At 38.0% G+C, this 24732-nt stretch overlaps 2 protein-coding genes and 1 long non-coding RNA gene across 3 annotated transcripts in view; 2 read left to right on the top strand and 1 right to left on the bottom strand.

Moving 5' to 3' along the window:
• The first annotated feature begins 1049 nt into the window (after positions 1-1049).
• Positions 1050-1565, top strand: LOC122086703 (toll/interleukin-1 receptor-like protein). The gene has a single exon (XM_042655692.1). The coding sequence runs from the start codon at positions 1050-1052 to the stop codon at positions 1563-1565; it is 516 nt and encodes a 171-aa protein (XP_042511626.1).
• An 871-nt stretch (positions 1566-2436) lies between these two features.
• Positions 2437-24732, top strand: part of LOC122086512 (disease resistance protein RPV1-like) — a 33743-nt gene continuing 11447 nt past the window's right edge. The window contains exon 1 of the mRNA XM_042655377.1: positions 2437-3180. Coding sequence (XP_042511311.1) covers positions 2675-3180 — 506 coding nt within the window. The 5' untranslated portion in view covers positions 2437-2674. The remainder of the gene's footprint in view (positions 3181-24732) is intronic.
• On the bottom strand, positions 14630-15893 carry LOC122086513. Its single transcript, XR_006142461.1, has 4 exons — positions 15776-15893; positions 15328-15508; positions 14907-14997; positions 14630-14821 (listed from the first exon to the last, which is right to left on the bottom strand). It is a non-coding gene; the product is annotated as an uncharacterized LOC122086513 (long non-coding RNA).

Raw genomic sequence — 24732 nt, 5'->3', positions numbered from 1 at the left:
CAAAAGAAAAAAAAAAAAAGAATTTTCAAAATGAGCCAGAGGGCAAACTTAAAAACCTACCAGAATAAATTATAAAAGATAAAAAATCTAATAACAATAAGCAGTTGTACCAAGCTGAACGGTTTGAAAAAAAAAAAAAAAAAAAAAAAAAAAACCTGGTTTAATTGGGTGGTCTGTGGTCGGGGACTGAACCAAAAATAGGACAATTTAATTTTCTAGTAGGACAGCAGGTTTGGTCAGATTTAAGACAAAAAAAATGTGTAGAAATGTCCCATTTCAAAATTTCAATTTACACCATATTCGTTTTCGATTTAGATCTTCTTTAATTCTTAATTTTGTAATTCTCTCTGCACGAGACATTTGTACATTTTCTAAATCGAACGGTGGTAGAAATTTAAGGCATATGAGGGGTCAAAATGGATTTTAATATGATAAGATCAGCTGCTCATACGATCACCTGGTCGTACAAGTCAGCGTCCAGCACATGTCCAACATTCTGCCATTACAAGGATAAATAAGGGTGTATATGAAAATGAAAATGACAGGTGTTAAATGTTGACTCGTACAACCAGGTGATCGTAGCTGATCCGTTTTCGATTATAATTCCAAAAAAATTACACAAAAAATTGCAAGATTAAGAATTTGAGAGAATGAAGATCCGTCAGTTTCCTCATTCCCTAATAAATATTGAATTATTTTCAAGTGGACATAGGAAATGGGCTCAAGTACGCTGGGACAGAATTAAAAGAACCCCCAAATAGAAGTCTGAAAACCAAACTTGCATAGGCATTTTAATTACTTCTTTGCAGTCAGTTGGGAGAAGTGGTACGTAGACCACTCTGTTATTAAGAAAACGAAAAAAGAAGAGCCGCATACACTAACTTCCAAAAGCTTTAGAAAGTTGGAAGTTGCCGAGAAAGAACTTGGAAATGAACAAGGAGACTCGCGGTAAACGTAGAAGTGTTAAAGGCTTAATTTCTCAATTCAGCATCAGATTTCACACTTACTTCGGAGCAAAGTCGCTGCAACTAATCTGTTTTCAGGGTACGATGGCCTCCGCTCCCACTGTTGTCCCGTCTTCTTCATGCTCATCCTCTGCCTCTCCAATGACATACGATGTGTTTTTGAGTTTTAGAGGAGCAGACACACGGCACAACTTCACACATGACCTTTATGCTGCCTTGGTCGAAAAAGGAATCAAAACATTCAAGGACGATGAGGAAATTAAAATTGGAGACGTGATCTCTGAAGCGCTCGAAAGGGCAATCAAGAAATCAAAATTCGCCATTATCATATTCTCAAGGAACTATGCTTCTTCAACATGGTGCTTAGAAGAACTTTCCTTGATCATGGAACGCTGGGAAAGGCATGGCCAAAAAGTTTTTTCAGTTTTCCTCAATGGTGTCAATCCACTGGACGTAAAACACCAGAAGGGGAGCTTTGGAGAGCCCTTTGGCCTGCACGAACAACAATTCGGCCCAGAAATGACGGAAAAGTGGAGGTCAGCCCTGAGAAGAGCAACAGCAGATGAAGTCTCCGGATGGAGCTTCAAAGACTTTGGGTAATTACTTCCTTCATACATTTACACCCTTTTTTCTTTCTTAATTTTTTTGGTGTGTGAATCGTACAATCACCTCGTCGTAGGATTCTGCTTTCAACACTTGTTCCACTTTCTTCCTTTACAAGTATAAAGAGAGGTATATCTGAAAACAAAAAAGACAGATATTTGATGTTAACTTATATAACCAGGTGATTGAACGAGTGGCTGATCTGTTTTCTGAACTATGAAGTTCAAACAAACTAATTACTGTCAATTCAAGTAGAATTAGGCCCAGCCGTAAGGCCTTATCACCAGGCCCAAGCCTACCAGATGTTTGTGATGGGCTTAGCCCAAGCCCAAGGCCAAGCCCGCCAGATGTTCGTGATGGGCCTAGGCCTAGCCTAGCTCAAAGAAGAGCAACAGCAGATGAAGTCTCCGGATGGAGCTTCAAAGACTTTGGGTAATTACTTCCTTCCTGCAGTTACACCCTTTTTTTCTTCTTCTTAATATTTTTGGTGTGTAAACCATGGAGATATGAATAGGACAAGTGTTGAATGCTGACTCGTACAACAGCTGATCGATTTTCTGCACTGTGAAGTTAAAACAGACTTTATTTATTTTGGTAGAAGTTAAAACAGACTTTATTACTGTCAATTCAAGTAGAATTACGCCCAGCCGTAAGGCCTTACCACCGGGGCCATGCCTACCAGATGTTTGTGATGGGCCTAGCCCAAGCCCAATCCCGCCAGATGTCTGCGATGGGCCTGGTCTTAGCCTAGCTCAAGCCCAAGCCCAAGCCCAAGCCCAAGGGATTGCTTATCAGACAACGATTAAACAATAGAAAATTGAGTGGGCTAGCAGGGTCAAAAAATGATGTCGTCCACCGCTTGATACGGAACTCTGGAGAAGGAAAATAAAGTTAGTGGTGGAGTAGGGTAAAGATTATTTGTGTGGGACTGTAACTCTGGAGAGTGGAGAAGGATGAAGGAATCCTCTGATCCATCTCAATTCTGATCTTCAAACCGCGTGGGACTGTAGTAACTCTGGGAGAGTGAACAAGGAATCCTTTGATCCATCTCAATTCAGAGCTCCAAACCTCTTCGGATCGAAGATCTTAGATTTTGCTTCAGATTGATGGCTACCCATACCGTAATCTCGTCTTCTTCCTCCTCTCGATCGAATTACGATGTATTTTTGAGTTTCGAAGGAGAAGAAACAGAGAACAATTTCGCAAGTAACCTCTACGCTTTCCTAGAGAGAGCCGAGATCAAGACATTCAAGGACGATGAGCACATGAATCGAAGAGGAGAGCATCTTTCTGAGACGGTTAAGAAGGGAATCAAGGAATCAAGAATCGCCATTGTTATATTCTCAAGGAACTATGCTTCTAAAATATCGTGTCTTGAAGAGCTCGAGTTGATAATGGAATGTAAGGAAAAGCTTGGGCAAAAGGTATTTCCTGTTTTCCTCATGGGTGTCGATGGATCGACCGTACGGGATCAGAAGGGGAGCTTTGAGGAGCCCTTTCGCCTGTACCAAGAGTGCTTCGAGGGAGAGATGGTGGAAAGGTGGAGATCAGCTCTCAGGAAAGCACGTGGAATCCGTGGATGGAACTTGAAAGACGTTCCTGTTCCTGACGGGTAATTACTCCCTGCCTTGGCACATTTTTTGTTTCTTTCACTAATTAGGCTCTTTTTTTTCTAAATAGAACCCTTAGTTGTTAGAGATGAGAATGAATTATTGATATAAGTTGGCTTCAGAGATCATGGAAGAGCTTAACAGCTGAAAAACATTACATTTAAGTCAGAGATCCTTAGGGAGAATGGGGACAATGGTGTTTTATGTTAAAGAAAGGGGGGAGGGCTGTGAGGACTGTTACTTCAGTCAGGTATATGTAGTCATTAGCTTAAGGATTTAATGTTAGGATGACCAGCTAGATATAAGAATTTAGGCCTTTTCTAATTGCCACTCTGGTTTACATAGTCATTAATTTTATTTTACTTTGGTAGCAATATATAGGCATTAATTAGCCATAGGAAAGAAGACAGTTCTTCCAGCTTTGGAAAGATAGCCAGATTTCCATGTTGCAACCCTCTTCTACCTTTTTTCTAAGACCATAGAGCCTTTAGACTTGTAATGATCAGCACCAAGGGAGCCCAAAATAAGTAATAGGAGGAGTTCCTACTTTACTGCCCAACTCATGAGCTATCTATTCCATATAGGCAATATCACAAATAGCATGAAGAAGGACCAGCGAGATTTTATCTTCAGGCCTTTGATGGACTGAAGAGTCTTACAATTGTTCTCAGATTATCTTCATCTATTTATGGGAGGATGAATAAAAGATTCATCAGATTGTAAGTGGGTGATGACCAGTTTAACCGTTTGGGAATTAAAAATTAGTGAAAAGGCCTCATTGAAATGATAGAAACAGCATTTTATTGAGGGATTCTACTCTTATAACACAGGGATACAAAGAAATTTAATCTCTTTGTTTCAACCCTCCTGAACATCCAAAGCTCAGTGAAAGAGCCGCATGGATTAGAACTGAATTTGTTTGTGCAAAGACTGTAGAGCTGCCTCTACTTCCACTTTAAACTAAATTCCATTCTTAAAATAGAAAATATGAAGCCCAGAAATATGATCGAAGGCTTTTTCAAAATACATTTTGAAAAAGAGACCAGGCTTTTGATGTCTTAATATCGTATCCACACTTTTGTTGGATATAGGCTGACTTTTTGCAATAAGAGAAGATGAAAATGTTTTAAGCCTGTATAAAGAACTTTAGAGATTAGATTTTGTATTGCTGCGAATGAGGCTGTTGGAATTAAGTTCAAGAAAGTATAGTTCAGCTCCTTTGCAAAGCTCTAATATGATGGAACTCTTTGAAGGTTCCAATCACATCTTCTTAGATTGTATTCCAGCAAGCTTCAAAGAATTCCATATAGTAGCCTTCTGGGCCCGGAGATTTTACTCGAAAGATTGAAACAGCTTCCCTCTCTCCCAATTCCCAATCTCCCAGGATGTTTTGTTTATAAAACTCTCTCTCTCTCTCTCTCTCTCTCTCTCTAGATCTCCAAATTTCCACAAGAATTTGTCTTATTCGGGTGGCTTTGATGCTACTTTGTTGGTCACACTACAACAAATAGAGGTTTTAGCTCATAAAACCGCCTCTAAAGCTTTTATGGATGGCAATCTGTCACAAAGCATTAGAAGCAGTTCGACTGACCTCAGTTTGTGTCATTTTGAGTCAGTTGTTTGAGGCAATTTAAACTTTCTCCAATGATCCAATAGTTCTAAATGTATGTAATTAAAAAAAGAGGGAAATTTTTCTCTCAAGTGCAGGTCTAGTTCCTCCCTTGGGGGTCTAATCAAAACCCCAAAAGATAGGTTAGATCTATAACCAGATTGACCTGCAGTTTGGTGACAAAAGGGGCTGAAAATAGCTTCAAAACAGGGGAAACCGTAGGTGTGAATAAGTCTTCGACTTGAAGAGTCGGCACCTAGGGGAGGAGGTTGTGGGATCAAACTTTGTCATATGCAAGTGTGTGTGTGTGTAGGAATTGGTTGCCGTTGGCCCTACTAGTGCCCAGTAGGCTGGTCATTGTTCAGCTGTGCTCAGTAGGATAGAATAGGAAAAAAAAAAAGGTGTGAGTAAGTCACAGTATAGGAGGGCTTCAAGAGATCAAATCATATCACTAGCGGCGCTGATTAAACCTCTCAAGCAAAGGATAAAACTCAGACTAACAATCAATCAAATCAAAGTAGAAATAGGACCTAGTCTGTGAAGAGGAAAACAAAGCATGAAATAAAAATAAACCACGGTTTCCCAACCTTCGATCCAGACCAGATTCCCTCTGTCTGTAATGAAATCTCTCCCCATTGATTCCCTCAGCTATGCAGAACAATAATCTTTCTTATTCATTAGATCGTGAGAGCTCTTGGCTCTTACAAGGACTTGTGATGTAGGGGGGTTCCTAGGTGACTAGGTCTCCTACAAGATTAACTAACTAGGTAGGGTTAACTCAAGGGACTTAGGTATATAGGACAAAAATAAACTCAGCAAATAAGATTAAGCATGCAAAATAAAATGAGACTAATAAACAAAGTAGCAAAAAGCAATAATAATCTAGACGGAAAAACACATAAATTCTTACTTAAGTTTCAAGTGGGGACATGGGGAAGGGAACAAACGACATACGAATGTTAGGTTCAGTACAAATCAATCTAGACACCCTAATTAGATAAGCAAACAATCAATGTCCTCTAGTAGCCAACTAAAATAGAAAATCAGAAAGGTTTTTGGAGATATAACAGTGACAAAACGACTTAAAACAACGGGTAAAAATAGGCATAAACAAAGGGCAAATGCTGGTTTCAATGTTAATGGGCTACAATATATAATAGGGATTAATGGAGGTGGGGAGGGTTTAGTTTAATGTTTTACCATGCTGCTGTCCAGATCTGAGGAGAAAAGAAGAGATCAAGGTCCTCCAAAACAAATAGATGCAGTCCACCTTTAGTTGATGACGACAAGTCCAGCCGGTTGTATAGAGATCCTCAGTATTATCGATGTAGCTTGGTGAATGATGTTGGGGTTCTCAGTAACTCACGGACAGTAGGTACAGCCAGCAGTAATCCATTTATTGAAAGGAGATCAGTACCAGCAGAGAGTAAACAGCAACCGAGAGTAGCAACAACCGAGGGTAGCAGCAGCAGTGATGTAATGGCAGCAGTATGTAACAGCAGTAGTGAGTAGTCGCAACAGTGTGTAGCCGCAGCAATGAGCATCAAAACGGGAGATCAGCAGCAATAGTTCAACATTAAGGGGAAAAAATACAGCAGCAGCAGTTCAGCCTCAAGGGGATATAAAACAGCAGCAGAGAAAAAAAAGAATGGAAAAAGAGAGGGAGGCGAGACAAGAGAGAAGAGAAGGACGAGATTGAAAGAGAGAGAGAATCGTGAGAGGGGTGGGGCTTTGCTCTTGGCTGTTTTTCAATTCACATTCATTGAATTAAACAATGGCCAATGGCCTTACACTTAAATAGAATAAACTTCCAAAAATAAAAAAAGACATTTAGAAACTCAATTGCTTGAAATAAAAAAAACTGCCTGATAGACCAATATAAAGAAGTCTTAGTTTCCTAATTATGTAAGACAATCAAATATCACTAGATTTAAAGCAAAGTACTAGAATCAAATAAGATTTGGTGGGGTTCACAAGATCTACTGACTGGGAGGACAAGGGGGGGTCGAACCCAGCGCTGGAAGGCTGGTTCAACTCCTCTATTTCCTTCTTCTTTCTTATTTCTTCTATTTCCTTCTTCTTTCTTGTTTAATCCTCCAACCACAAAGATGGACCTGGTTGAATCTTCTTCTTCTTTCGACTGTACACCTTGATGTCCCCATCAACTCTCCCCGGCTTGGAAGAATTCACCTCCAGTGAATTAAAGCTCATGTAATACTCAAGTAGGTCTGGGTTGAGATGTTGGACTTCTTGCATTGTGATCCAGGTGTTGTCAATTTCCGGACGTCCATGCCACTTGACTAAGAACTCTCTAGAACCTCCAGTGTTTACTTCTTCAGTTCTTCTCGTGACCTTAGGCACAGGTGGTAATGAGGTGGGGGGAAGTGGTTGGCTACGCTCAGAAGTTTCATCATGTTGAAAGGGAAGTCTCCAAGGTCATCAGGATAGAAAGGGGTAAAGGTAGAGGTACCATGGTATGGGACTAGGTCTTCAACATTGAAAATATTGTTGATCTCCATGCTAGCTGGCAGATCAAGAACATACGCATTGGCACCTATCCTCTTGAGTACCTTGAACGGACCTGTGCTACGAGCATGTAGCTTGCTCACTTTTTTCCTAACAAAACGTTGCGGCTTGATTCTTACCATCACCATATTACCCTCTTGAAACTCTTGTAGCCTTCTGTGCACATCTGCCTTCGATTTGTATTGCTCATTGCTCAGTGCTATCTGTCTCCTTATACCTGCATGCAAATCATGTATATGCTGAGCAAAAGATTCGGCTGACTGGGAGGTCCTAGAACTAGACATGACTGGGATAAGGTCTATGGGTGCCCGAGGCTGGTATCCTGAATAGACCTCAAAGGGGGACAGACCAGTGGTACGGTTCTTAGAACTGTTATATGCAAACTCGGCCTGGCTAAGGACTCGATCCCAACTGGTAAGGTGTTCTCCTATGAGGCAACGCAATAAATTCCCTAAGCTCCTATTGACAACCTCGGTTTGGCCATCGGTCTGAGGGTGGAAAGCTGAGGAGAAATGAAGTTTCGTGCCCATCATCCACCACAGGGTCCTCCAAAAATGACTAGTGAACTTAACATCCCTATCGGACACTATGATGAGAGGCAACCCATGGTACTTGACAACCTCATTAAAGAAAAGCCTGGCTACTATGGATGCATCGGAGGTCTTAGAGCATGGGATGAAATGGGCCATCTTCGATAAGCGGTCAACAACCACATAAACAGAATCATGGCCTCTCGAAGTTCTTGGTAGACCAAGCATGAAGTCCATGCTAAGGTCCTGCTAAGGGGAATGGGGAACGGGTAGGGGAGTGCACAAACCCGTGTTTTGCTTTTGTTGTTTGGCGGTCTGGCATGTCCTGCACTGACTCACAACTCTAGCAACATCCCTCTTCAGTCCTGGCCAAAAGAATCGGTCCTCAACGAGGGTGATGGTCTTATCGCGACCGAAGTGGCCAGCGACTCCCCCAGCATGCAATTCCCAGATCAGGAAATCTCAGAGTGAAGTCCTGGGAATGCATAACTTGCTTCCTTTAAAAAGAAAGCCCTCCCTAAGTAGGTAGTCCGAGCGGTTGACTGGGTTGCTTTCACTCAAGAAAGTGAACGGCTCACTAAAATCAGGACAGGTGGGGTATTGGTCCTTGACTCGCTCAAACCCTACAACCTCTACACTCATTGCCTGAAGTAGCACACTAGCCCGACTCCTAGCATTGGTGTGAATGAGGAATATGTTCACCTGGCTTAGTGCATCTGCAGCAGTATTCTCGACACCAGGTCTGTGCTTGAGTACATTAGTGTACTCTTGGAGAAACTCAACCCACTTGGCATGCCTCTGGTTAAGTTTCTTTTGGGCACTCAGGTATCTCAGAGCTTGGTGGTCAGAGAATAGCACGAATTCTTGCGGTAAAAGGTAATGTCTCCAATAGCGCAATGATTGGACAACCGCATAGAAGTCCTTGTCGTATGTAGAATATCGTTGCCTAGCTTCATTAAGCTTCTCACTAAAATAGGCAACAGGGTGGCCCTCTTGTCCTAGGACACCACCTATCCCAATACCAGATGCATCACAGTTTACTTCGAAGACCTTAGAGAAATCTGGGAGGCGCAGGACTGGAGCTTCAGTCATAAGCTTTTTAATCTCATTAAAGGCCTTCGTAGCACTCTTAGTCCATTGAAACTCCTTTTTCATGCAATCGGTGATAGGAGACATAATGGAGCTAAACCGGTAGATGAATCTTTTGTAGAAAGTGGCTAAACCATGAAAGCTTCGTACCTCATGAATGTTAGTTGGCTCAGGCCACTTTACAATCGCTCTCACTTTCTCAGGGTCAGCAGATACTCCCTGAGCTAACACAACAAATCCCAGGAAGATGATTTGATCACTCATGAAGGTGCACTTCTTGAGGTTGACAAAGAGTTTCTCTTGTAAGAGCACATGAAAAACCTTCTGTAAGTGATCCAAGTGGGAAGACGGGGTCTTACTATAGATGAGGATGTCATCAAAGTAAACCACAAGGAACTTGCCAATGAATGGTTGAAGCACTTGATTCATTACCCTCATGAGGGTGCTAGGTGCATTTGACAAGCCAAAATGCATGACTAACCACTCAAAGAGGCCATCCTTCGTCTTGAAGGCTGTCTTCCACTCATCTCTAGGCCTAACCCTAATCTGGTGGTACCAGCTCTTGAGATCAATCTTCGAAAAGATCGGAGAGTTGGCCATCATATCCAACATGTCATCAAGCCTAGGGATAGAGAACCTATACTTGATGGTGATCTTATTGATGGCCCTACTATCAACACACATACGCCAGGTGCCATCTTTCTTTGGCGTGAGCAAGGCAGGTACTGCACACGGGCTAAGGCTTTCCCTAATGAATCCCTTTTGCAACAGTTCATCCACTTGCCGTTTGAGTTCGGCGTGTTCTTTGGGATTCATTCGGTAATGGGGGTAAGTTCGGGAGAAAGGATCCTGGAACCAAGTCAATAGCATGTTGGATGTCACGCATAGGTGGTAACTCATCAGGTAGTTCCTCAGGGAATAGCCTCTCGAATTTCCTCAACAAGGGTTGCACTTCTCTAGGAGCCTCAGTGAATAAGCGTGACCTATCGGTATTACTCTGTACGGCAACTAGAGTATAAATCACCCCTGACTCATGACACTCTCCTTCAAATTGTTGTTGATTTAAAATGTTGAGTGTTTTGGTGNTTTTTTTATGGTAAGGAGAAATTTTATTAAATAGGGTGTGGGCTACACATGGAGTCAATATTACAAATATGGACTAACCATGGAGTGGATGTTGGCCAATTTGTCATACACCCCAATGACAACGCCTTCCAAGCCAAGGAATCAACAACCATATTGGTATTCCTCGGAACATAAGTGAAAGAACAACTCCTAAAATATGTAGCACATCTATTGGAGGAGGGGGGCATTGGTTGAGGAGCACAGAAATCAACTCCTTACAATCAGATTCAACTGAAATGTAATCCACAACCTCTCCCAGAGCATGTAATAGACCAATGCAAACAGCATGAGCCTCCCCTTGGAGGATATTTGTGAATTGCAAAGGATCAGATATAACAGATAACAGAGACCAGCTCAGATGCGGAGTTTCTAATACTAAAGCCAATGCCTCCCTTTTTTCCATCATGATGAGATAAAGATGCTTCGTAATTCAATTTGAAGTGTCCTTATTGGGGAGATATCCACCTTGACGGTACAACAGCGATGAATCTCCAATCTGATCAATTTGAGGTGACAAATGTGAATACTGCCAAAACTCTCCAAAATGCAAAATTTGCCCATTTACAGACATCAATAGATCGATTATATAGGATAATCAATTTGAGTTGTAAAGCCAGTTACGTAACTGATGGTGCCTCGAGCGCGTTACTTACGTAACTGATGGTGCCTCAGATGTTGAGGTTTGGCTCCGCCAAAGTGAGCCGCAAAAATTTGGGCAGTCACTTCTGATGGGATAATCACTAAAGAGAGTATTTCAATACTTCCCTTACTGTGACTCGCTTTATTGAAACCTCAAACCAATCGTCACCATCTTCCCCTGCTTCTCCATCGTCATCGTTTAAGTGTCAGTATCTGTGGCAGAGCAAGCTCCCTAAGGACGTTCCGGGTCTTGTTCTGGCGATCTCATTGCAAATTTCTCAATCGAATCGGTGGTTCCTGAAGGGAAAGACCCTATCAGTGTTTGATGGGCTGAAGCGCACATTTCAATTTGGTCATTAGAAATTGTGGTAGTGATAAAGGGTGTGTCGGTCTCTATCTGTCAAGTCTGATGTGGTTTTGTTTTGTCTTCAATTAGGGTCTTTTGCGTCTGTGTTTGTGGGGATTTGATTTGGTTTGATCTTCTTTTGAAAGGGAAATGGGTTGGAAGCAATGCTTGCAGTTGCAGAGCCCTTCTTCCCATTCCCATGTCTCTGTTATTGTATGGCGTTGTCTTCGTCGTCATCTTTCATAAAATAGAAGGATCTTCTTGGGTTTGCCTTATAATAAAAAAAAAAAAAAAAAAAAATTGTGTTTATCTAATTATATTGGCTTTATTTGATTTCATTCGAATCGTATTTTCTTCATGGCAAGAGTTGTTACTTCTGTCATTTTTTTCCTGAATGTTGCTTCGTTCACACTCTAAAAAAATCGGGTTTCCTCTCTCAAGTATTGTACATTTCTTCGCTTATGCGACCTCTGAGTGTTCCTTTCTTTATGGTCAGTCTACTTCGTTTTCGTGGAAATATGGAAACATCGTTCGGAGGGTTTTCTTATTTTGACCAGAGAAAAACAAGAACAGAAAGAGGAGAGCTCACCAATGCAGCTAAAAGCCCAAATCTCTAGACTGAGAAAGCGAACAATAGAAAACAAGATGAGGATGAACTGTTATTCGTTCTTCTTGTTGTTGAGGATGAGAGACAATGGGTGCAATCGGGTTAGATCCGGATGCTTTGGTCGAATGTGAGCAGCGGGCTATTGCCGATTTGGGGATGAAGACGATGGAGGATGGGTTCAAGGGTTAGGAGAAGAAAATATTTTTTGACTGTATTTTAGTATTTAAAAAAAATAAACCAACTGATGTCAGCACGTGAGGTATATTATTACCTAGTAGAGACTGATGGTAAGAAGTGTCAATGCAATGGCAATATAAATTATCCTTTTTTAATTGATAGAAGTTTTTTATCATTTTATTTGTGCATTCATTCTGACTCCACATGAGGGGATAGTATTTTGTCATCAAGCGTTATCTTTCATTGTACAATATTGGGTGTTCTTTCTAATAGGGGTGTCCAACGCTCAGCTTGAACCAGTGTGAGTCCTAGACATAATCCAATAAGAGTGCATCCACTTTGGTTTGGTTTTGATTTTTTATTGGTTTAATTCGATTTCTTATTAGGTTATATTCAAAAATTTTAGTTCAATTCAGTGTCTTATCACTGTTGATGTAATCTAGTTTGATTTCGATCTCACAAAATCCTATTTTTGAAACATGATCCAACAAGCTTATATTGGTTTCGATCAGTTTAAATCAGTTTGTTGTTTTGGGCTCGGTTTTGATACTTTTATTTTATGTTGTACATTTATCCTAGCAACAGGGGAGGGTAAGTATTTGATTTATAATATAAAAAAAAAAAAGCAGCACTAGGGCTTTTTTTTTTTTTTTTGTGTCGTGAATATCGATTCATTTAGATAGAAGACATGAGTTACACAAGGTTTCAATGCATAGAACAAGAAACCAATGAGTGGAATATGGCAAACCAGTTGTACATGTCATTAACCGAGTCTTCCAAGATAGGGGATGGGTGAAATTAATAACTTCCCTAAACATACAGTTGTAAACACAACTTTCATTAACAAGTGCAAATTTTTCTTTCACGATAGAGAGAGGTAGAGTCGTAATAGGCTTAAGAGCTGCACATGCTAGACATGGAGTATCACAATATACACGCGGCCCAAAGCATGTCAAACAGAGAGTGTCACAGTATGCATGTGGTCCAACGAATGACCAACTACCAATGAGGGACGAAGCAATTTACGGCAAAACCAGACAAAACCTCATACTTTCCAACCATGGTGGCCGACATCATGGTGGGTCCCCATTTCCCAGGTTCCACAACAACCTTGACAATGACCACAAGAAGCAAACCATTAGCTCCAAAGTCAACATAACCCATCATCAAAACAGCTCAATACCACGCCAAGTTGTACATCATCAACGAAAGCTCCAACATAAAGGCACGTGTGGTACGGGGAACACTTAACTGTTGACCATCTTCTGTCGTTGAGACAGTCAGGAATAGCGCTATGCCGAAGGGGAAATCGCACATGCCAATGGTCCACTCGTTGAACTCAAATGGCATCGCCTCCATCGTGCTTTGATTATGACCAACATTGGAGAGCATCCCAATGAGCATAAACCCAAAGTAATGGCCAAGGCCCATGGAGGAGTCAAGGCTGAGGAGCATGTCTGATTCGAGGGCATTGTGAGATGCACATGCCATGATGAGGTAGTTTCCATGGACACCCTGAGTAGACGCAAGGTTCGGCTACTCAAAGCTGATTAGGACCATGCAGATGTCGAAATCAAGACTGACAAAGTCGGAAACATCTCTGGCCGTGCGACATAAATCGCAGATGAAGACCAAGCCAATGACCATGCCGGCCGCTCTACCATTAGGCTCCTATTGGAGGCAAACAACAAGAATAACATCGGAGAATCGATGGCACAGCTTATCGGAGAGCCACATATTTGATCTGCAACTCAGTTCAACTCTAAGCGGTGGGGGTGGTCGCAGGAAGGGCGCTAGGTGTTGGGCCTACAACAAAGGGGGGAACTGACCGATCCACAGAGAAGCCAAACGAGGACGCTTAAGAAGGGAAGCTACCCACACTACAACAAAGGAGGCCTATAACTTCGACTTTTTCCGCAGTAAAAGGTCTAAAAATCTACAACAATAGGATATAGTTGTGGATTACTTACGGCTTGCTATCTGCAGCTACAAGGGCCGTCACTAAGTTTCTAGCTACGGATTTCACACCGCAAGGACAAGATAACTCTATAGCTATGGATATTTAACTGCAAATACTTCCGCAACAAACCTATTGCTGTGAATTTTTAACTGTGAATTTTTTCCACAGCAAATTTATGACTGCGAATATGTAGCTACGAATGTTTCCGTAGCAAATCTATTACTGCGGATTTTTAACTATGAATTTTTTTTCTGCAACAAATCTATAGCTGTGGATTTTAGCTACAGAATTTTGTGTACCAAAATTTGCAACTGTGGTTTTGTAGTTGCGAAATTTTCGTGAAACATAATCTATAGCTACAGATTTTAACTACGAAAATTCATAGCTATGGTTTTGTAGTTATGGATTTTTTGTGTAGCAAAATCTATAAACTACGAATTTTAGATGCAGATATAAACTACGGATTTTAGATTTAGTCATGTATATTTTTTATTTGTGAAACTTATTACTACAAATTTTAACCATAAATTTTTTTTCAAAAAACTTATAGCTGCAACTTTTGGCTATTAAAAAATAACTATGGCTAAGGATTTTTTTTTTTTAATAATGATTTATGACAATGGTTTTTTTTTTAGGACCGATATATTTTTATGCACATTTGTACTTGTTTCTTGAACCCATACAATAAATAATAAGATTAAAATAAAAAATCATTCAATATACATTATATAACAACAATTTGACATCCAAAATACATATAATGCTTAAATCCTGTATACCCAAATCACTTGAATTCAAAGTACATCTAAAATAAAAATCATGTTGTCATCTAAAGCACTTAAATCCAAAATACCTGATGCATCAACAGTCCTATCTTAGAAAACTCAACTCCACTAGACTAAACTAATAGCTATTGAATGCTCCTTGTCATCTAAGCCTTGACTATGTCCGAACTTCCCAAGCTCTATGTTGTTGGCCAACTTTGCGAAGGTCTTACCAGCTTGATTGACTCTATTTGAGTCTTTGAGGTACTTCCTGTAATTAATATTAACAAAATTAGATCTTTAACAATCAGTTATTAAATACTTGTAATAAAACTATAAGTTGTATATCACTTAACCTTATTGAGATGAAAAATCATTAAGACTTGCTAAAGAAGTGCAAATCCTTTGTACATGTAACTCATTGTGACCACTAGAAACATTAGGTACCTATCATACATGAAATTATTTCCAAAACAAATAATAGTTAAAATAATGGCCAATAAATTAGTGGGACCATAAATATTGTCAAGAAAATCTGTCCTTTAGTATTGAAAGTTAGTGGGGACCAATGAAGAAGAATCTGCTACTTCAACCCTTCTCATCTACCTTATGCAAATACTAATCGATCTATAAAACTATAACATATACTATCAGCCTTAGCTCATTGACCAGATTGATCAACTTGAATAGGTCAACAGTCTCACTTCAATTTCGAAAGCAAAAAACTAGAATAAGAGAATATTATTCAGTTATCATGATGATCAGTTAGTCCATTACCACATTTACTATACTTTCTGAATTATACAGTTGAAGGAGGGGGAGTAGTGCTTCTGTGACTCTTTTGGTTCTGTAGTAATTCGTCTTCAAGCAATCTTCTGCCCTTCTCATATTTTTGCTTCAATTTTTCTACCAACTTCTTGTCATTCCCATCTAGCTTTCCATCAAGCAAGTCCCCATTCTAGTATCCAAAAAAATCCAGTAAGTCATTCTTCTCAATAAGCTGTAAGAAAAAAAAAAAGGGTTACATTTGGGGACTTAGTACAGAACATCCAAGACAGGTTCCTGGAGCCTCAGAATTATCTGTCACTAGTCCAATTTCATCTGCAAAATTCTTCATTGGTAGATGAAATAATAAATCATTTTACAACTTTTCCAATATCTGTATTGTTATACTAATCACTGTTGATTGGAAAAGGAATTTCAAGAAATGAATACAAAACAATACCTTATACTATGGCCCTAGGATTTTAAGGATAAGATCAAGTAAGAGCCAATATAGCTACAAGTCCACCAGCAAAAGTGGCAACTGCTTCTACAACAAAGGACGGTGAGTTACCATCACCAAATAGCTGATGCCATGGCCTGCTTCCCGGAGATACTGCTACATGATTTCAAACAACAGACTCACATCAATTCAACATCCAGCAACATATTGAATAATACACCAAGAACAAAGAAAGGAACCTTCAACACAAATGCAAAGAATGCCAAAAGAAAGTCCTCCACATGTTAGAATTTTGAGTGTTTCCCTGCATATCTTATTGCGAATTGTGTCAAGAATATGCTTACACATGACCATGTTAAATAAACAATGAAATACATTAAGTAATGTACAGATACACATGATACATGCTATAGATGTAAAATTATTATCTTTCCATTTCTATATGGAGAAACATGAGGCACAAGTACAACTTTAGTATTCAAAACCAGATAATATAGCACTGCAACTAAGCCAGAGTTTGGGTCCTATTGAATTAGAGGTCTTATCTTGCATACTATATACATTGGTCTCATGAAGAATGGTGCATACAAACTCAAAAAATCATTTTGCATTTCAAGCATCACTACAGCATTAGATCATACACTTCAACTATGTAAAACTTCAACACTTATTGTTTTGGTGGAAAATGTTAAGCACACTTAAAGTAAATTTTAGCATACTTGTATCTTTGGGCTAGGGTAGGTCAGTTTCAAAAGGTCAGAACTGAATATATAGTGTGTAGGTTTGGGTTAAGCTTAACCAAGTAATCCATGTGCTTACATAATCTTATCAACTTGAGCTATATAGTCAGTAACTTCTCAGGAGATCTTTAATTCAGAAGTAAGCAATCTTTTTAACCTTCTAATAATTAAACCAATTTCTACTGATACAAATAACATTCAATGATTTTAAGCACCAAATATTTTCAGTTGAAGCTGCAACTGAAGCAGGGAACTTCAAGAATTTTTAAGATTAAAGCACTTAAAAGACTTTTCCAATAGTTGGTAGAACAATGGGGATGCAGATAGCTGACCGATGAACTGCTGTAAATGAAAAATAAAATAAGAAATTAGAAGCATAACTCGAGAGTAGAGATTGAAGGGTACAAGAATATTACAAAACAAAAGAAAATCTGAGGCGAGAGGGAAAAGTAAAAAAAAAATATATTATAATGAGAACTTACCAGTTATCAATTCCAATGACAGAATCAAAGCACCAAACCCCAGGGGTGGGGCAGGGGTTTCATAAAGAAAGGGTTGGGATGAGGAGAAAGAGAGATGATTTCTCTTGTGATGGGGTTAGGTTTTGGCAGCACAAGACATAGAATGTTGGTGTTAGGGCTTCGTAGAAGAGAGAGAGAGAGAGGTTTTCAGAGAGGGTTCTTACAGGAGAAGGCTTGCAACGGTGGTAGAGTGTCTACGTTGGTGATCGCTGGAGCAGACAGCAACAAGAAGTTTTGGACTGGTGGCGACTAGGTATTTGATGGCTAGGGTTTTCGCAAGGAAGACGGGAAGATTAGGGGAAAAGCTGCAGAGGGAAAAAATTGGGAAATTGAAAGACATTTCAGCGCGCGGGAAGGGAATGGTAGGGCTTGGATTTTAGTGGATTCAAATCCTCTCCTACCGCTGGGACACCAAGTGTCGCATCCGATGGTTGGAGTATGATTTTAGTGGACAGTATTGGGATGAGTATCGACCATCTAGAAAAAAACTGATATGGGATCGGTATTGGATCACCGTATCGGACATAATATCTTTAATTTTCTTTAAAAAAGCATATTTTGACTTTTCTTACCCTTGGTCTACATTGTTCAATCGATAAGGTATCAGTCAAGTATCGAGATTAGAGATATGTCAAACCGATTTGTATCGCTCGCTATAGTTTGATATTGGTACTTATTAGAACCATGTCTGGGACTAAATGACCTAACACATAGGCACACAATCCCGATTTTAAACCGGCTTTATATAATATAATTTAAGGTTGTAATCTTATCTTTTTATTCAAAATAATGAAATAGGGTCATTGATTGTTATGGTCTAAGTGTTCTTATCTATTATTGTGTTGTATCTTGATCATTTGAGCCGGTAAAATCGGTCAGACCAAATCATAACAGCCCGGACCAAATCGATAACAGCCCGGATCAAATCGAACCAAAGCCTTATTGGTTCGGTTTCGATTTGGAGTATTGCAACCCAAAAACAAATCGCATCGAAAACCAGATGGACCCAAAATCAAACCAATACCAGCTCAAACCCCGGATCAAAACCGAAGCCAAAACTCTGTAAGAAACCAAATATATTCCAAAATTCATTAAAAAAACCAATATTTGCATAGTTTTGTATACATTTGTATGGGAAGTCAAATCCAAACCATATCAAAAATCGAAACCAACCCGATTACAAACCAATATAAGAAACCAAAGACAACCTAAAACCAAATCGCACCAAAATCAAAATCAAAATTTTTTTATTGGTTTGGTTTCGGTTTCATCATTCCCACACCAAAACCGACTCAAATCGGACCAAAATCAATTCGGACCGACCCGTTGACACCCCATATATAATATTTTTATTAAATTAAATTTGAAAAAAAAAAAAAAAAAAAGAGAAAGAAAATTCTTTGAAAAAATTTGCACTATTAAAATTAAAATTGCGAACATAATCTTGTCGTCATAAATTTATTTACACGTAATGTACATTAATGGTGAGTAATCAGAATCATAAACGATCGTCTAAAACCTATAAATGAAACCCTGAATCTCGAACCTCTAAATCATTCCATAACTAATGTATCTCAACAAATGATTCAAACCATTAGTAATTGAAAATCTTAAGTTTAAATCACTTAATTTTTCAAGCGGGATTTGATGTAACTTATATTAGATCAAACAAATTTCCATGTGAAAATGTATCATTATGAGAACCCTTAATGTCCTTGAATGATTAGAACATAAAATTATGATGGAACCGTGAAAAATAAAAATCTTAAATCTAAACCGTTAAACTTTTCAATTGAGATCCGATGACACAAAGTTTCTGTTACTGTGCTTTTTAACTTCAGTTTTGTTTCCACAATAATAAAGATTTTTTTTTATTGCAGTCTTAACTAGTCTTAACTACTGCAGCAACAAGTAGCACATATTACTGCATTTTTTCTAATTGCGATTTTATTTCTATAGTTAGAAGATTTTATGATACTGTGATTTTTTATTACGATTTGTTTCCATAGTTACAAGGTTTTTTTATTACTATGCTTTTTAACTGTAATTTTGTTTCTGTAGTAACAAAGTTTTTTTTACTGCGGTCTTAACTATTACAGCAATAAGTAGCATATATTACTACGCTTTTTCTAACTACGATTTTATTTCTTTAGTTATAAGATTTTTTATTATTGTGATTTTTTATTGCGATTTGTTTCCGTAGTTACAAGGTTTCTGTTACTGTAGTTTTTAATATAACAGTTTTGTTTCTGTAGTAAAAAAGATTTTTTTTACTGCAATCTTAACTACTGCAGCAATAAGTAGCACATATTACTACATTTTTTATAACTGCGATTTTATTTGCGTAGTTACAAGATTTTCTGTTACTGTGATTTTTTATTGCAATTTGTTTCCGTAGTTACAAGATTTCTGTTACTACGGTTTTAAATTCCACAGTAACGAGTATACCATATTACTGTGATTTATAGCTACGATTTTATTTCTGCAGTTACCGGGTCCTCTATTATTGTGGTTTTGAAATATCGTGCAATAGGTAGCTTCTATTACTGCACAAGGAAAAATCGCAGTAATAGGACATTTATAATTGCGAATTTTGAAACCGCAGTTAAATATCCGTAGCTACAAGTGTATTTTGTTGTAGTGCAAGCTTTCCCGTGCAAACCTCTTTCATGGTTGCTTTAGCCAACAAATAACCGGCATGGGTATCCAGCGCTTCTGTGCCACTACACAGGGGAGAGGAGGGCGCAAGGGGATGAGTTGGCTACAGAAAAGTGAGTATCAATAAGTTGTCATCTTCAATGATGTCACCATTGCCACTGCAATTTTGGGAAAGACGGTGGTGGAGGAGAATGCAGATAACATATCTAAAGATTTGTGTCGCAACCTAGATCTGGTCACGAGTAGCAACGTTGTCATTGGCGGTTTCGTCACCTTCGTTGATCGGACCACAAGTCATGGCAAAAATCAATATGGAAGGGTGTTGATCAGCATAGCACGGAGAGGGAGGAGAACCATGCACAGAGGCGAAAAAAAGAATACACACAAAGGTGGAAGGAAAAACGTACAACAACGGAAGAAAAACCACGCACAATGGTGGGAAGCTCATGGAAATAGTCTCATCTAACATTACATTCTCATTGTATGTTTATTCCATTTCGACTACATGCTATGGTATTATTAGAAATGCTCAAATACTACCACATTGTTTAGATTGGGTATCTTAGCCTCTTAGGTGTGATTCATATAATTGATACCTCCTGTATTTTTTAGGGGGGGGGGTAGAATTGGTCCCTAGTTCTAGCTTTTGAGTTTGGATCTTACATAGTATCAATAATGATAATAATAAAAATACAAAAAAAAAAAAAAAACAAATAATACACGAAACGACTCTGTTCAGGGGTATCTCTTCACCCACATCTTCAACAATATATGGGCTTGGGCCTTATATATTTGAAATAAAATAGCTTTTGTTTTTAAATAAGTCCAAATGGGTTTTTTAGATTCCATAGCCTAGATTAAGAGAGAAAATTTGTTCTCGTAAATTGAATAATCAAATGAATTTTTTATTCGCGAAATATTTTTCATATTGGTACAATCAAACAATTTTTAATTTCTTGAAAAAAAAAACTATTTGTTAACTATTTAAATGAAATCAATCCGAAATTAGAATCGAATTCATACCAAATCAGCACTAAATGCTTCAAAGTCTCGTTAAAACAAACAAAAAAGTAATAATATAGTAGAAAGAGGACGGAGTTAAAAACAAAACAAATATTTTTTTATCTCTAAGTCTAAGTTGGCTGGTCATTCTCAACCTAACCTTCATTATTCGTGGTGAGGTTGGGGAGGGAATTTGGAACAAGTTGCAAGCTCAACTCTCCATACATGGACGAATGGGCTTTGCCAACCCTCCACCTTATCTATTACTAAGTTTAACTAATTGTCAACCACGTCAAAACCAACGTATTAAATCTATTTTTGTTAAAAGTAGAAATTCTGTAAGTGGAGTCATGAGTGATGGTAAAAGTACGTATTTAGGAATCTTTTGTGGGTCTACTAGTGGTATCAAGCAATAACATCCCTAGCTAGAATTACCCTTACTAAGTCAAAAGTAAAAAATTCCCAATAAAATCTATAAAATACTTATCCTTTCTTGGTTATAATTGAATCCCACTCTAATGTCCATGTATCATTAATTTGCTAAATTATATTTCCTTGAACTTATTCTCACTATTTAGGATCGCGTTTAAATTTTTTACTCCATCTAGCCAAGATAAGCTAGAACATGATCTTGCATGTGAAAGGCCTTTAGGAATTCCTTACATGAAGCTTATAAAAGAAGCACAAAAATTTTGGAAATGGAGAAGACAACTAGAATCCCCAGTTGTCTACCATGTGGCTTGTAAACTAAGGCAATCCAAATTGTTAGATGTGAAAAGGATACAATAAATTGGTCGACTTTCAAAATATAAAACCTAAAATTGATTAGATGGTGATTTTCAGTGTTAAAATCATTCAACCATAAGGAATTTTAACTACTATCATACACTTGGTTTATAAAAAGTGGTATTATTTATTTGGACCCAAAATCGAACATAAGAATGGTGGCAGATCATTCAACCCTATGCAATTGGGTCCCAACTCCCAACCAACCCACCATTTGATAGAATGGTAAATAACTTTTATTACCGTTACAAAAATGTTCTAGAGTAGTCAGCATACAAGTACGGGCTTAGAAATGGGGGTGAGGAAAGATAATACATAAGAGGAGATTGATCCTTAGCTGCTTTAGAAGCCAATTTATCAACAACAGCATTGCCTTCTTTGAGAGAGTGTCTGAACTCTATAGATGAGAATCGGACAAGTAAACTACAACAACCGGCGATAATTGACGAAATTCTCCATGATTTGACCATCTACCCATAAAGAAGAAGATCCAAACCAATATATCTATACATTGAATCATGTATGTAGCTTGGAGGCCAACAAGATTGGGAGTGTTTGTTGGGTTATTTTTACTACCATACAGATAACATGATTTTAAAAAAGGGATGAAACAATCAAGTTGAATCAAAATAGTATCGGCCTTGATCTTTTTAATCACATTCTACATGTATAGTTCAAAGGTAAAATTATAATAAAAGTTAATGCAAAAAAATTAAGACATAAATAAATCTAACTAATATGGGTGATTCACAACTGTATCGAATCTTGACCGAAGCCATGAATTTTATTTTTTTGATGAAAGACAGATGCCATGATGGTTCATGAGTTTTAGAACCTTGACGGACAGTATTGAAAAGGCACTTTTATTTTATGGGGATTTACTCTTCCAAACTATTTGGGTATTTAATATTGGTTAGAAAACTACACAAGTGTAGGGTTTAAAGTATCAGTCTGTATCGTATTATATCGGCTGATATGTATCCGTATCGGCTCTTATATGATATGGACCAATACAATATATGGAATTTTTAAAACCCTTTTGTATCGATATATATTTTATGATACATACTAACACGCATCGATACTCACGGATACGCATCGATACTCACGGATACACACCGATAATCATCGATACTCTATGGAAAATTCAAAATCGAAGTGAAATGTAAGTTTTGGTATGTATCGATAAGTATCGATATGTATCGGTATGTATCGACCGATACACACCGATGCGGTAATAAAATTGCCAAAATGGGTAATTTTTTAAAAAAACACAATTAGTTGAGGTGGTTTTGTTCCAAAGTTTTTCCCAACCATTTTTCTCTCTAACTAAAGTGAAAATCAAGGTTGGAAATAAGGATTTTACATTTATAGAACAACTGCAAATCTTGGGTTCTTAGTGCGATACTCTCAATTTACTGTTTATAAATAATACATGTTATATATAGCTTTTTTTTAACTTTTTTTTTTTTTATGCAAAAGTGTATAAAAAAATGTTTCCTCTCCATTTCTGTACATATTTTAAACGTATCTTCGATACAATACCTTCTGATACGTATCTTAATTTTGACCGACCGATACGACGATTGATACTGATACTTTAATCCTTGCGCTAGCGTCCTAAATCCTATGTTTAATTATGGTAAAAGAAAATGTACACTTCCACTCACAATAATGATATACTTTCTCTCTATTTGATTAATATTTATTTTTTCACATTAATGATGATGCATTGATCATGAGAAACGTAGACTATTCTCAGTATACAAATCGAAGCATAATCCCTCTTGTCTTCCATTGGTTTACTATGTAAGACGTCATGCATGGTTTATGTAAAATGTACTTGAATCTCAACTTCATCTTATTTTTATTTTTCGTTAATTTTAAATATATATATATATATATATATATATAAAAGTGTTTTTAAGGATATTTTTGTTTTGAAAAAATTCACAAAACCCAAACATGGTCATATAAATTTTGTAGATTCGAATTTGATTTATAACATATTTGAATCTCATAACCATATTTCTATCCAAAAAAAAAAAATCCACTCCAACATATATGGGCTAATTTTTTTAATAATAACCAAATATAGAAAATTCTAAAAAAATTCATGCAAATCAAGCAAAGAGGTGGCTTTCATTTATTGATCAAGGAATTACTTAGAAAGATGAGAACAGATAAAGGCAAAAAGCAATAAAGACAAGAAAAAGTGCAAAGACACTTAAAACATGATTAGATCCGACCGGGTTTCTTAAAATCCTGGCCGAACCTTAGGTCCTTAAAATTCAACCCAGATCAATTCCAATCTTTCCAAGCTTATGCCTAGGCCCAACCTTGTTTCACTCATGCCAACAAAACTCGGCCCAAATTGATCTTGTTCGGACTGGATTGGCCCTAACTGACCCTATTTTTTGTTAGGTTGGGATAGCATTGATTGACATTGTGTCCTATGCATTTGAAAAGAAGGAAGAAAAGTACCAATAGATCAAATGATCAATACACAATTAAATTTATGAAATGCAACATAATGATAGATGTTCGGGACACTTATAAGACTCAATGACCCAAATTTCATTATTATGAATAAAAACATAGGATGATAACCTTAAATTATATTATATAAATCAGCGGCAAGCGAGGTTGAACCTAAACCTTAAACCAGGCCCTATTTTTCAATCCTAACCCATCCTCATGGTTAGAAATCTTAGTCCAAATCCTATTCAGACTCAACTCTATTTCATGATGTTGGCCGAGTCCACATGGAGTTTCGATGTACTTTTGAACTTCAGAGGAGGACATACACGGGAAAATTTCACACGTGGTCTCTATGATGAACTGGTCAAGGAAGGGATCGTAACATGCAAGGACGATGATAATCTGCAAAGAGGAAAGCTGATTTTTGATGAGCTGAAAGATGAAATCAAGAGATCAAGGTGCGCCATTGTTATATTCTCAAGGAACTATGCTGAGTCTACATGGTGCCTAACTGAGCTCGCCTGGATTATGGAATGCTGCCAAAATGATGGCCAATATATATTTCGAGTTTTCCTCGAAGGTGCAAATCCATCGGACGTACGTTATCAGAATGGGAACTTCAGAGTATTTCTTGGCATCCATGAAAAGCGCTACGGCCCAGGTATGGTGGAAAGGTGGAGGTTTGCACTCAATTTAGCTGCTCAACTCTCTGGACGGACCTTAATAGAAGCCCTTGGGTAACACTCTTTAAGTCCTTGATTGCCTAGAC

Source organism: Macadamia integrifolia, chromosome 8, assembly GCF_013358625.1.
Source record: "Macadamia integrifolia cultivar HAES 741 chromosome 8, SCU_Mint_v3, whole genome shotgun sequence".
NCBI classification, from domain to species: domain Eukaryota; kingdom Viridiplantae; phylum Streptophyta; class Magnoliopsida; order Proteales; family Proteaceae; genus Macadamia; species Macadamia integrifolia.
Note: the sequence above shows the minus strand (reverse complement) of the source record. Positions and strands in the feature narration are given on the sequence as shown.